The sequence below is a fragment of the Entelurus aequoreus genome, linkage group LG07 (genome assembly GCF_033978785.1).
Source record: "Entelurus aequoreus isolate RoL-2023_Sb linkage group LG07, RoL_Eaeq_v1.1, whole genome shotgun sequence".
Taxonomy (NCBI): Eukaryota; Metazoa; Chordata; class Actinopteri; order Syngnathiformes; family Syngnathidae; genus Entelurus; species Entelurus aequoreus.
In genome coordinates, this window is record NC_084737.1 from 55,116,274 (window position 1) to 55,130,666 (window position 14,393).

Below are 14,393 nucleotides of genomic sequence, written 5' to 3' on the forward strand. Positions count from 1 at the left end.
AGGCACAGAACATGGTCCACTCGGACTCAATATCCAGTGCCACCCTCGTGACATGTTCAAAGTTCTTCTGGAGGTGGGAATTGAAACTCTTTTTGACAGGAGACTCTGCCAGATGTTTCCAGCAGACCCTCACAATGCGTTTGGGCCTGCCAGGTCTGTCCGGCATCATCCCCCACCATCAGAGCCAGCTCACCACCAGGTGATGATCGATAGAAAGCTCTGCCCCTCTCTTCACCCGAGTGTCCAAAACATGAGACCGCATTTCCGATGACACAACTACGAAGTCGATCATGGAACTGCGGCCGAGGGTGTCCTGGTGCCAAGTGCACATATGGACACCCTTATGTTTGAACATGGTGTTTGTTATGGACAATCCATGACGAGCACAAAAGTCCAATAACAAAACACCTCTCGGGTTCAGATCCGGGCGGCCATTCTTCCCAATCACGCCTCTCCAGGTTTCACTGTCGTTGCCAACATGAGCGTTGAAGTCCCCCAGCAGAACAAGGGAATCACCCGAGGGACCACTCTCCAGTCCTCCCTCAAGGGAATCCAAAAAGAGTGGTTACTATGAGCTGCTGTTTGATGCGTAAGCACAAACAACAGTCAGGACCCGTCCCCTCACCCGAAGCTACCCTCTCGTTTACTGGGTTAAAGTCCAACGTGCAGGCTTTGAGCCGGGGGAAAACCAGAATTGCCACCCCGGCCCGTCGCCTCTCACTGCATGCAACGCCAGATTGGAAGAGAGTCCAGCCCCTCTCGAGAGAACTGGTTCCAGAGCCCTTGCTGTGTGTCGAAGTGAGTCTGACTATATCTAGCCGGAACTTCTCCAACTTGCGCACCAGCTCTGGCTCCTTCCCTCCCAGCGAGGTGACGTTCCACGTCCCAAGAGCTAGCTTATGTAGCTGAGAATCGGACCACCAAGTGCCCTGACTCCAGCTTCCGCCCAGCTCACATTGCATTCGACCTCTATGGCCCCTCCTATGAGTGGTGAGCCTATTGGAGGGGGGACCCACGTTGCCTCCAGGCGCTCGCCATCGTGCCCCAACTCCGGGCCTGGCTCCAGAGGGGAGCCCCGGTGACCCGCGTCCGGGCGAGGTAAATCTAGGTCCTCAATTTTTACTTTTCATAAAGGTCTTTGAGCTGCTCTTTGTCTGATCCCTCACCTAGGACCTGTTTGTCTTTGGAGACCCTACCAGGGGACATAGAAGCCCCCGGACAACATAGCTCCTAGGATCATTGGGACACGCAAACTCGATTAGGTGGCAGCTCAGAAAGGAGTATTATTAACATATATATATATATATATATATATATATATATATACAGTATGTACATGTACTGTGTATGTATGTATATGTGTGGCTTTTGTGTGGTTTGGATTTGATGTTAGTTTTTCCCATATTTGCAAACACACTATCGGTGCCTGAAAGGTGATTTGCAGAGAATGAGGAAGTGTTTAGTGTCTGTGGAAGCGGAGACGAAAGTGTTTTCACGGGAGATAACACCTTTTAAGTTTAAGACACATAGTCCTTTTTTCTCATTGTCCGAAATTGAATGCCATTATACTAAATGCATATACCATTTGCATGTTGTAACTTTCTCAAAATATATTTAAATGTGTATCTTTTTTCAACTCTAAATCTGGTAATACACATTTTGAACTACTCAAAATTTATTTTGGTCCATCTCAGGCAACTTTTTAACATTTTTGACTAGGCTTTGATAATATATTTAAGTAACAGGACTGGAAGTAACAGAATTTGCAAAAACATACAATATTCAACTTAAAATTGTGATGGATTTTACTTGTACAGCGCTTTTCTACCTTCAAGGTACTCAAAGCGCTTTGACACTATTACCATTCACCGACTGATGACGCAGCATCAGGAGCAACTTGGGGTTTAGTACCTTGCTCAAGGATACTTCGACATGGGCAGGGGGACTGAGGATCAAACTCGCAACCATTGGGTTGGGGCAACCACTCTCGCACCTGAGGCATGCTGCCCCAATACATCAAATAAATAAATAAAAAAATGTAGGTAAATAAATTGTGCTGATATTTTAACCCCACAGTTGTACTGTATTTGGAATTTGGAATATACGATAAACTAAATGAGTGAATTCTTTTTTTCTTCACACGCCCTGTAAAGGTTGTGAAGGATGTAACTTCCTGTGGTACATGTGACTTATGGAATATTTCAAATTTTCAGAGTGGGTAAAACCCAGAGACATCACGGTATCTGCGTGCGGAGGAGCGATCGCAATCATTGAATGACACCTCTTTATTTTGACTTTGTGGAGTTTTTCTAGTGTTTTGAATTTTGAAATGCTTGATGTTTACTTTCTTACCGATTATCTATATTTTATTTCCGATACCGCAACCAATAATACATGCAGCAGCTTCTCCATATGTCAGGTCGCATCTCCTGTACTAATGAACACATTAAAAGGAAAGAAATATTGAAGGAAGACATCTTGTTCCCCCTTTGCATAAACCTGCACTTTCCACTCATTGCAAATTGCATATTTACAATCCGAAGGCCAGACTTGGAAATAATAAATAATAACAAATGTAACTGTGGAGGAGTGACAACGCTGGTTTAATAATGTGTGTCAAGCAAAAGTGCTTTTATTTCAGATGACTGTGTTTTACTGAGCAAAATAATAAATGTTTGTTTGCTTTGTGACGGGTGACAGTTGTGTGACAAAAAGTTGGCTTCTGTTTCCTGCAGTTATTTCGCCATGGCGACAGATCCCCAGTCAAGGCCTATCCTACTGACCCATACAGAGAGAGCGCCTGGCCTCAAGGCTTTGGACAACTATCGCAGGTACTCAATCTTTTCCCTTTTAGTGTATACATGCATTCAAAACGATTCAACTCTTGTTTTAAATAAGGGTTTTTCATTATGTACAAAGTTTATATGGATGGACAATTTAAGAAAAAGACTTATCCTTGCGCTATGTAAATTTTTTCCTACGGCTGCAGCTATCGATTATTTTAGTTTTCAATATCAAATAATTTGTTTGATTAATCGAGTCTTTTAGGGAAAACAGTTGCAATACAATAGAAAAAACCAAAACTAAACAAAAAACTATTTAATAAAGTATGATCTATTGAGTGACAATATATTTAACATTTTAACATATACTCATTTAAAAATATGTTAATTTCAGATGTGGTGTTTCAAATTTTTACAAAAACCTCTTTAGCATTACCATATAAACTGTAAATGCTAACATGTACTCACATGCCCTCATGTATTTGAATCAAACATTCGGTGTGCAAGTTAAACACATTAAAGGCCTACTGAAACCCACTACTACCGACCACGCAGTCTTATAGTTTATATATCAATGATGAAATCTTAACATTGCAACACATGCCAATACGGGCGGGTTAACTTATAAAGTGACATTTAAAACTTCCCGGGAAATATCCGGCTGAAACGTCGCGGTATGATGACGTATGCGCGTGACGAAGTCAGAGTAACGGAAGTTATGGTACCCGTAGAATCCTATACAAAAAGCTCTGTTTTCATTTCATAATTCCACAGTATTCTGGACATCTTTTGCAATTTGTTTAATGAACAATGAAGGCTGCAAAGAAGACAGTTGTAGGTGGGATCGGTGTATTAGCAGCGGACTACAGCAACACAACCAGGAGGACTTTGTTGGAGCGCTAGCCGCGCTAGCCGCCGACCTCACCTTGACTTCCTACATCTCCGGGCCGCCAAACGCATCGGGTGAAGTCCTTCGTCCTTCTGCCGATCGCTGGAACGCAGGTGAGCACGGGTGTTGATGAGTAGATGAGGGCTGGCTGGCGTAGGTGGAGAGCTAATGTTTTTAGCATAGCTCTGTGAGGTCCAGTTGCTAAGTTAGCTTCAATGGCGTCGTTAGCACAGCATTGTTAACCTTTGCCAGCCTGGAAAGCATTAACCGTGTATTTACATGTCCACGGTTTAATAGTATTGTTGATTTTCTATCTATCCTTCCAGTCAGGGGTTTATTTTTTTGTTTCTATATGCAGTTAAAGCACGATGCTATCACGTTAGCTCGTAGCTAAAGCATTTCGCCGATGTATTGTCGTGGAGATAAAAGGCACTGAATGTCCATTTCGCGTTCTCGACTCTCATTATCAAGAGGATATAGTATCCAAGGTGGTTTAAAATACAAATCCGTGATCCACAATAAAAAAAGGAGGGTGTGGAATCCAATGAGCCAGCTTGTACCTAAGTTACGGTCAGAGCGAAAAAAGATACGTCCATCACTGCCTCTCAAGTCGTTCACTGTAACGTTCCTCATCTACGAATCTTTCATCCTCGCTCAAATTAATGGGGTAATCATCACTTTCTCGGTCCGAATCTCTCTCGCTCCATTGTAAACAATGGGGAATTGTGAGGAATACTAGCTCCTGTGACGTCACGCTACTTCCGGTACAGGCAAGGCTTTTTTTTATCAGCGAGCAAAAGTTGCGAACTTTATCGTTGATTTTCTCTACTAAATCCTTTCAGCAAAAATATGGCAATATCGCGAAATGATCAAGTATGACACATAGAATGGATCTGCTATTCCCGTTTAAATAAAAAATAATAATTTCAGTAGGCCTTTAAAGTTAGCTGCCAAAATAGACTTTTACCTTGTTTCTGCTTGTTTACGGTTCTTAAATATGCAGAAAGTTTTCTGGTAATGGATTTGGTACTGTCACGACTTGGTCTATGGCGTGATTTGTTCTCCCGTGGTGCAAATGATGTGGACCGGACGTGGCTTGGAGGTGAGTACATAATTTAATATAAGGACAATAAAAAGGAATAAACAAAAGGCGCTCACAGCGGAGGTAAAAAACTTGACTAGAAAAACAAAAGGCGCGCACAATGGCGGAGAACTATAAACATTAAACAAAAACTTACTTGACAAGGAACTGTGAACATGGCATGAAGAAGCGTGATCATAAAGGGTGCAGAGCATAAATGTGATGTCGACAGGCAGACTAACAGAAAACAATGGACTTAAATAATAGACATAATTGGTGAAAACAGGTGCGTGACTCGAAACGTGAAACAGGTGCGTGACAGGACAGGTGAAAACTAATGAGTTGCTATGGAAACGAACAAAAAAGGAAGTGCAACCAGGAACTAAAAAGAGTCCGAAAAACAAACACATGGCCAAAACAAAACATGATAAACAGACATGAAAGAACCCCCCCCTTACGGACAGATCCCAGATGTCCAAAAACAAAAAACAGGATCAAGAGTCATGGGAGGGCGAGAGGGGGACATGGCGGTGGGTCGCCAGGCCAAGTGGCCCCGAATCCACCGAGGCATAGTCATGTGGCGGCGGCGAATGAAACGCCTCCGCCACAGGCGAGGTGGGCGACCCGGGAAGGGCCACATGCGTGGCCGACGATCAGGTGGGCGCACTTGGCGTGGCGGACGACCAGGTAGTGGCCACAACCGTGGCAGACAAGGAGGCAGGTGCGTCGTCGTCATTGCAGGCGTGGAAGCCGCAGATGACGCAGGTGCGGGTGCAGCAGATGAAGCAGGCCGCGAAGCAGGTAGCAAAGCTTGGTGTGGCGCGTCGGGCGACGAAGCTTGGCGTGGCGCGTCGAAGCTTGGCGTGGCCATGGTTGGTCTTGGCATGGTTGGTCTTGGACTTGGTCTTGATGTTGGCATGGTTGGTCTTGGTCTTGGTCTTGGCGTGGAACTGCCACGGGCGGCGCTTGGCGTCGTGGAGCTGCCACGGGCGGCGCTTGGCGTCGTGGAGCTGCCACGGGCGGCGCTTGGCGTCGTGGAGCTGCCACTGGCGGCGCTTGGCGTGGAGCTGCGACTGGTGGAGCTTGGCATGGTGGAGCTGCTAGGCATGTTGATAGCCTTGGAGCAGGGCGTGGAGCAGGTGGAGGTGGCCTAGCTGGAGGTTGCGGCTTGGCAGGCCGAAAGACCGGTGATAGGGGCCGAACCGGTGGTGGTGGCCGAACCGGAGGTTGCGGCTTAGCAGGCCGAAAGACTGGTGGTGGTGGTCGTGCTGGAGGCTGTGGCTTGGCGTGACGAAAGACTGGTGGTGGTGGTCGTGCTGGAGGCTGTGGCTTGGCGTGACGAAAGACTGGTGGTGGTGGCCGAACCGGAAGTTGTGGCTTGGCGTGGCGATGCTGAGCCACCCCACCTGAACAATTCCCAGCCCTAGCCCCCCCCCCTCAAGGAGCGGATATCAGACGCGCTCCCCGCTGTCTGGAACCGTTTTTTGGGGTGGGTTGAGGGAGGTCAGGAGGGGGGTAAAATCCTCCCCTATAAATTGTCCAAAATGTCTTTCTTTTTGTACCTGGGATTGAGTGGGTAAAAAAAAAAATTTTTGTGACTTGGCCGTGGCTTGAGTCCTGGGGGGCGGGGCATGAAAACTGGGTGACTGTGATTGACGGGATCTGATTTCTAAAAACATGTCTTGGTAATATTCAATCATGGATTTAGAGTCTTTGGTTGGAGGGGGTGATCAAAAGAAAAATAGTTCAGAAAAAAAAAATCCTGGTCTGTGATGTCATCCTGGGGAAGCCGGGCAGGCTGCGACCCATTTTCGCCCGGAGGAGGAGGAGCTTGCGGGAGTGCAGCGTGATGTCCGCTCACCTTCTCTGACGTCCTCGGTCTGGAGCGGCGCTTCCGGGACAGGGATGACGTGCCGACGTCCCCGGGCCAAACGGAGCTGATCGGCACCAGTTTGCCGGTCGGACCCCACTTGAGATCCTTGCGCTCCATGGGGGAATAGCGAAGTGTCTCGGCTTCCATGGCACGCAGGACCTCCCACGTTCCTTCGTCCAATCTTGCGGGAGAACGTTTTAGCTGTCGTCATCTGTCACGACTTGGTCTATGGCGTGATTTGTTCTCCCGTGGTGCAAATGATGTGGACCGGACGTGGCTTGGAGGTGAGTACATAATTTAATATAAGGACAATAAAAAGGAATAAACAAAAGGCACTCACAGCGGAGGTAAAAAACTTGACTAGAAAAACAAAAGGCGCGCACAATGGCGGAGAACTATAAACATTAAACAAAAACTTACTTGACAAGGAACTGTGAACATGGCATGAAGAAGCGTGATCATAAAGGGTGCAGAGCATAAATGTGATGTCGACAGGCAGACTAACAGAAAACAATGGACTTAAATAATAGACATAATTGGTGAAAACAGGTGCGTGACTCGAAACGTGAAACAGGTGCGTGACAGGACAGGTGAAAACTAATGAGTTGCTATGGAAACGAACAAACAAGGAAGTGCAACCAGGAACTAAAAAGAGTCCAAAAAACAAACAGATGGCCAAAACAAAACATGATAAACAGACATGACAGGTACTATTGTAAAATGCCAGGTCCGTTTGACAGTGCAAACATATCACCATGATGTCTGTCTTTTCTTCTTTTTTTTCCAGATTTAAATGATCGAAAAACGAATGGAATTACCCTTTAATAAAGTTAATTAATTACTAGGGAAAGTAATCAATGCGTTACTTTAAAAAGAAAAAAAAACTTCAAATATATGATGCTGTTGAGAGAAATTTCACATGAGAGTGTGTGTGCTTTTAAAAGGCTGCGTGACGTCAGCGAGGGTTTCAGATGAGTTGTATTTGACGGCTGCTCTGTTGAATCTTTTCGCCAGCTTGTGTTACCTCTGGTTAATTAAGAGAGTGAATTTGCTTTGATGGCTATCATATGTTATTGTCCAAAAACAGGGTATTGTTTGAATTGAAAGCTTTTCACTTCAATCATTGATTTGTTGTTCATTAGTCTCATGGCATGTAGTAGCATTGTGTATGTGTTTGTGTGTTGTCACTAGGGCTGGGCAATATATGAATTATACTTAGGGTGACGAGGTGTCCGGATTTAGGCCGGACAGTCCGGATTTTTAATGCCCTGTCCGGCGTCCGGCGCAGCATCAAGCCGGACACGTATTTGTCCTCCTTTTTGAGGCACTAGGCTTGAAGAGCGGAGTTTTTTCATCTTTGCTGGGCTGCAGCGCAATAGCCAATCATAGACCGTAAAAAAATGCCCCCAACGCAGTAACATATCAAATGATTGGCTAAGAGCGGTGTCGGATACAAATCTGCTTATCATTGGTTAAAAAGGTAAACAAGGGTCCATGTGCTGCTGCGGCATGACATTGACAGAAAGTTAGCATCATGCCAAAACGCACGACCTCGTTTAATTCTGAATGGATAAAAGAGCACGAATTTATAACGAAAAGCAGTCAAGACTCATTCCGTGGCTTCTGCACGCTTTGTCGATGTGATGTCGACGTAAGTAGTCAGGGGAAAGCTGCAATTGAACGGCATGCGGGTACGGATAAACATAAAAGTAATAAACGTGCGGCAGGCACCTCTTCAATGAGGACATTTTTTCGTGAAGTTTCGTCGCACCTGGATGACAAGATAACCGCTGCAAGGGGCTGTTGATCCTGAGCTGCTACAGAGGGTGAATGTGGAGTTTGCTTAAAGACTGGTCTGCTGCGCACACACACAGACACTGAAGACAAGTCCCCAAAAGACTGAAGCACTTTAGAAATGCTATGCTTTTTGAGCAGTTGAATGTTTTCTTGTTTGTTTGTTTGTTACAATCTCCGTTGTTTATATAAAAGGTTATTCAGGCCTTTTTTAAAAGCATTTTTTTTAAATTATATATGTTACCTGTTAATTGTTGTTTACATTTAAGTCAACACATGTTATGCTTTGTGGCACTCTGCACTTGAAAAGATTCATCTCAGTGGTCACTTTTTGAACACCACAATGTATTGAATAAATACAAATACTGTTAACAAACACTTGACTTTAATATTTTTTCCTATTCAGCCACACAAACATCATCTTTAAACCACTCAAAATTGTACTATAAATAAGAGTATACCAGAGTCCTATGTACACCATAGTAATTTATTGATATGCCGCATAATGTCCTCCTTTTTGGTGTCATATGCCGCATAATGTCCTCCTTTTTGGTGTCATGGAAATGGTCACCCTAATTATACTCGATATATCGCGGGTTTGTCTCTGTGCGATATAGAAAATGGCTATATCGTGATATTCGAGTATACGTTCTCACGCAGTTGCTTTTAGCTGTGGGCATTACACTACAGGCTTTTATCCCTCTTTGTTGTGTCTGTTTCTCACAGAGACATAAAACAAGCGCGCCTTCTTACATACGTCACATACGTATACTAGGCTGACCATACGTCCTCTTTTCCCCGGACATGTCCTCTTTTGCGGGGGTGTCCGGGGTGTCCGGGCAGGGTTTTTAAATGCCTCAAATGTCCGGCATTTTGAATTAGGGTTGCGTGTATTTTCAATGTACGTCCAGGGTTAAGTTAAGAAGGGGTTAAAAAAAGAAACTGAAGGTGAGCGCACGTAGCAACATTCGTGAGGGAGGGGCAGAGACACAGAGCGAGAGAGCTAGTGAGTGGAGAGACGGACATGAGAACAAGAAATGCCGAAATGTAAATGCAACTTCACGGATGATTTGCGGGAAAAGTATTTGTGTTTTCGTCCTGGCCGTGACACATGGAAAGCAGAATGCACTGTGTGCAAAGCAGCAACGTATGTATCTGTGGCAAATAAAGGGGCCAACGATCTACAAGCCCATATCGACACTACAAAGCACAAAACAGCTGTGCAGGGCGAGAGCTTGTCTGCTGTTTTTTGTTTAAATTTAATTAACTTGTTTTGAGGCATTATTTATGTTTACATTATATACAAGAGGTTATTTTGAATATTTCTACCTCTGCACTTTTTTTCCAAAACTGTGAATGTTACAGAATATAAGTGTGACTTATTTTGTTATACTGTCAACCAGTGTTGGCGTTAACGCACTTTTTGTGTCTTTTTAACGCATTGAAATCAGAAAGGACGCAGATTATACTTTTTTTTTTAAATTTTTTACCATTTGTGGCCCACAGCTAATGTTTTAAAGGCCCACGGCACACTCTAAAAATACTATTAAAATAAACAAAAACATAACAAAAGTGAATTAAAAAAGCTTAAAGGTGAAATGTAATTTAGAAAAAGTTGCAATGTTGACTAATAAAACAAAGCTGTTTTTTTTTCTTTCAAACGGTCATTGCTCTAAACATAATATTGAATCAAAATCAATGTTATTATGAATTATTGACCTATCAAAGGTTCCGATTACTTCACATCAAATATTCCACTAAAAAAATATTTTTGGTGGAAGATTTTGCATATTTTGTGTGTTTGCCATAAAAAACATAGTTTTGTTTGACAAAAAAGGGCAGAAAACAAACAAACAAAAAAATCAACATAAAAAAAACTAAAACATTTTGAAATGAGGAATAGATGTGAAGTTGATGTAGACTCCAGAGATTTAAGCGTTAAATATAAAATGTATGTATGCCCTGGCACACCATTATCATCATTTCATGACCTAAACAAAACACTTATTACACTTTTATACTGAAATAAATACACCTACAACTTATTAAATAAAAACATAGAAAAAACTACCAGCAGCGGTAAAGTTTAGATCCATGAAGGAAAGAAGAAAGTGAATGAATGTTTATATCTGAATACATTTACATATGTATACACATTTGTTTTCTTTTGTATTATCTTTTTTAATGAATTAAGTAACGTTTATGACAACCTTTTTCCAAAACACAATATAGCATGTGAGATATAACAGGATAATGCATACATTTGTCATTTGTTTTCAAAACGCTTCCAAAAAAGTGGGACCCCAAAAATTTACGGTGGGACCCCATTTTGAAAATTCCTAGCGCCAACACTGCTGTCAACAGAGGAGAAAAAATGCTTTATTTAAAAAAAAATATTATTTATAAAGCAAGTTCGAGTATCATTGGCAAATTTTCACCTAGTCCCGGCCTTGGCGTGCTGCCCGCCTTGGCACGCATATATGTGTCCTCTTTTGGGGATTTCAGAATATGGTCAGCCTAGTATACGCCCTCGCGGAACAGTGAGGTAGCGGCATGGGTAACGTTAGCTGTGATGCGAGTGATAATACGAGAGAAAGAAGGTGCGAATCTGGTAACAAATGAAGGAAAACTTAATTCCCAAGAAAAACAGCAGGGGGTCCATCGTCTGGCGGTGGTTTGGCTTCAAGTGGTAATATGTCGAACAGACAACCGTAATTTGTCAAGTGTGGGGCAAAAGCGTTGCTACAAAAAGTAGCGTTACTGCTAATACGTAGCATCATTTAAAAGTCACCCACTAGAGAATGAAGAGTACTTGAAACTCAGTATGTCAACATCTCCGTTTGGTGCCACACCAACAAAATGCCGAAGCAACCATTTCCAGATCAACACCGTATAAAAAAAAAGTCAACAGAAGGAGCTAACGTCCGCAGTAACCTACCACACAGCGAAGGAAATGAACTATTTGATTTCCTATTATGCAGCTCATTTTTATTTGACAGTTATTGAAATATCCTGTAGGCAGCACGGTGAAAGAGGGGTTAGTGCGTCTGCCTCACAATACGAAGATCCTGAGTTCAATCCCGGGCTCGGGATCTTTCTGTGTGGAGTTTGCATGTTCTCCCCGTGACTGCGTGGGTTCCCTCCGGGTACTCCGGCTTCCTCCCACCTCCAAAGACATGCACCTGGGGATAGGTTGATTGGCAACACTAATTTGGCCCTTGTGTGTGAATGTGAGTGTGAATGTTGTCTGTCTATCTGTGTTGACCCTGTGATGAGGTGGCAACTTGTCCAGGGTGTAGGGATGATGTTTGATAAGGAATTATCGAGTTCGAGCTTATTATTGTTGTATATGGAAAAAAACACACAATATTTGGTTTAACAAAAGCTCACTTTTATTATATAATAAAAAAATAAAATCTAATAAATAAATAAATATTGACTGTTACCCACCTAAAAAATAAAATAAAATAAATAAATATTGACTGTTGTTACCCAAAGTATATTAAGTGGGATTTTTCAGAGAAACAAATATATACAGTAACACAAAAACAAGCTGTCTCTGTGATCACTATAGGTGTATAAATAATAATATAGTGTTAAATAAAATCAGTCCCTTGGGCACAAAACTGAAAATAATTCAGCTCTCCAAAAAGTGCACTTCTGCTGCTATTTGACATAACTGTTTGTTATGATGCTTTGACATTTTTACACTTTATTTCTTTATTGAAAGAAAATTCTATGAAGAGAAAAGTTGTTTGCAAATGTGGTTACAATGCTAAAAAATGAAAAGTTAAAGCTAAAAAAAGAAATACACTTTATTGAGTTAACATTATTTCTTTATGGGGGAAAAATGTTATGAGCTAGAGAATATAACTACTACACTACCCAGCATGCAACGGGAGTTACGAGCATGCGCGGTAGCCCCGAAAAGTGTTGCATGTTGCCACGCTGTGAAACTAAACGTCAAGAACTCAGCCAACACGCCTCGTCTGCATCATTTATAATTAGACAGACAACACATCTACAGTGTGATTTTGTTTTGTTTACAAGGAAAGAAAAACAAAAGTTAAAAAAGGGAGATATGTTGTATATATATATGTATGTGCTGCGGTTGTTTTAAGAACGTTGCGACAGCTGCCGTAAAGGAGGTGCGTTGCTAGCCTGGTTGCTATGTTTCCGGTTGGTCGTAAAAGTGTTCGTCATGTGTTTTACCCTGCTAAAATCTCTCAGTAAAGTTATTCGATGGATTATAGCTTTTGTTTTGAACTTTATTACACCTTGGAGCACTTTTTCCCGTCCATTGTTTTCCTGCTTTCGCTATCTGCGCCTAATGACTGAGCTACATGACGCCATTTCTTGTGATGTCCCACGGAGCATTTCTGGTCGGGACGGGATTCGAATAAAGAATCAACTATTTTCCTTTACTATAGTGGTCTCGATAACGGGTACCGGTTCTCAAAAAGGGATTCGAGTCCGAGGACTCGGTTCTTTTCTTATCAAACAACCGGGAAAACCGGTTTCGAGTATCATCCCTACCAGGGTGTACCCCGCCTTCCGTCCGAATGCAGCTGAGATAGGCTCCAGCGACCCCGAAAGGGACAAGCAGTAGAAAATGGACGGATGAAATATCTTGTGTGACATCGTGCTCAAAAGTGCACTTTATTTGTTTTTAACTATTTTAGTGGCGTTCTGTACAAAAAGTGCACTTTCATTTAGTGTTGTTTTGATATGTCATCTTAGTGACATCATGCACAAAAGTGCACTAATAGCTTGTTTTCAAATGTCTCTGACAATCTTGCACTTTCTGTTTTGAAATGACATGAATGTTTGTGCTTCTGCTTAATAACTGTTTAATAAATACAGTTTTGGTAAATTGACTTAGTTGTGATTTCCCTCTCTGCATGAAAGTTTAAAATGAGCATATATTAATTATTAATGCAGTATGAACAATAATGTTTTAATGTAGACACATAGAATAATCATACTGGTGTGATTATATGCATCAAGTGTTCATTCAAGGCTAAGGCAATATATCGAGATATATATTGTGTATCGTGACATGGCCTAAAAATATTGAGATATTAAAAAAAGGCCATATCGCCCAGCCCAAGTTGTCACTGTGATGTTGCCTCCTTCTATTTGATATCAAGTTCTTCTTAGTTTGGTGCTGGTTGTTGCTTTCATTATCCATCCATCCATCTTCTTATACAGCAGCCAAAACAGAAAAGCTGAGACCTCCCTCTTCCCAGCCACTTCCTCGAGTGTTTACAAAAAATGGCAAATAAAATGATATCCTAATTCTTGTTCCATATGTGTTTGTTCTTAGGAAGGGATGCGTCAACACTTAGAGCTCGGACAATTTTTGAGGAAACGTTACAAAGGGTTCCTCAATGACAGCTATGTCCGACATGAGGTAAGATGGCACATGGCCTTTAACATGAATCAGTACATGTTTCTTGGTACTGATTTGGAGAAAGTACCTTCTGTATTGTCGTATTGCAGGTTTTTTTATGGGGAGGGAGTGGGTGTTAGGTCCTTGCTGAATGCTTAACGGCTGCGACTCCGGTCAGCTGCGAAACGTCTATTCTTTGCCGTCTGGCATTACACAGCAGCTGCGTCTGTGACGGCGCTCCGCTGGACAGCCGGAGTGACATCACCGACAAGTTCTCGCGGTGAAATGGTGCTCATTTGTACAATGCAATTGGTATGTGAGATAAATTTGCCAACAAACAGGCAGAAGATCCAACTAGAGAAAGAGAAGAGAGCTGACTTTGTTAAAATGTATTTATTGTTGTACTTTTAACATAGGTAAGTAAGCTATTATTAAACAGAGCTTTTTATTCTGAAAATCCATCCATCCATCCATCCATCCATTTTCTACCGCTTATTCCCTTTGGGGTAGCGGGGGCCGCTGGAGCCTATCTCAGCTACAATCGGGCGGAAGGCGGGGTACACCCTGGACAAGTCGCCACC

At 42.6% G+C, this 14,393-nt stretch overlaps 1 protein-coding gene across 3 annotated transcripts in view; it reads left to right on the top strand.

Moving 5' to 3' along the window:
- Positions 1-14,393, top strand: part of acp2 (acid phosphatase 2, lysosomal) — a 62,655-nt gene that overhangs the window by 35,205 nt on the left and 13,057 nt on the right. For 2 of the 3 annotated variants that reach the window (XM_062054000.1, XM_062054001.1), the window contains exons 2-3: positions 2,736-2,831; positions 13,747-13,833. In XM_062054000.1, coding sequence (XP_061909984.1) covers positions 2,736-2,831; positions 13,747-13,833 — 183 coding nt within the window. Of the gene's footprint in view, positions 1-2,735; positions 2,832-12,505; positions 12,569-13,746; positions 13,834-14,393 lie in introns of those variants that run through there. The other variant, XM_062054002.1, reaches the window with a different exon arrangement.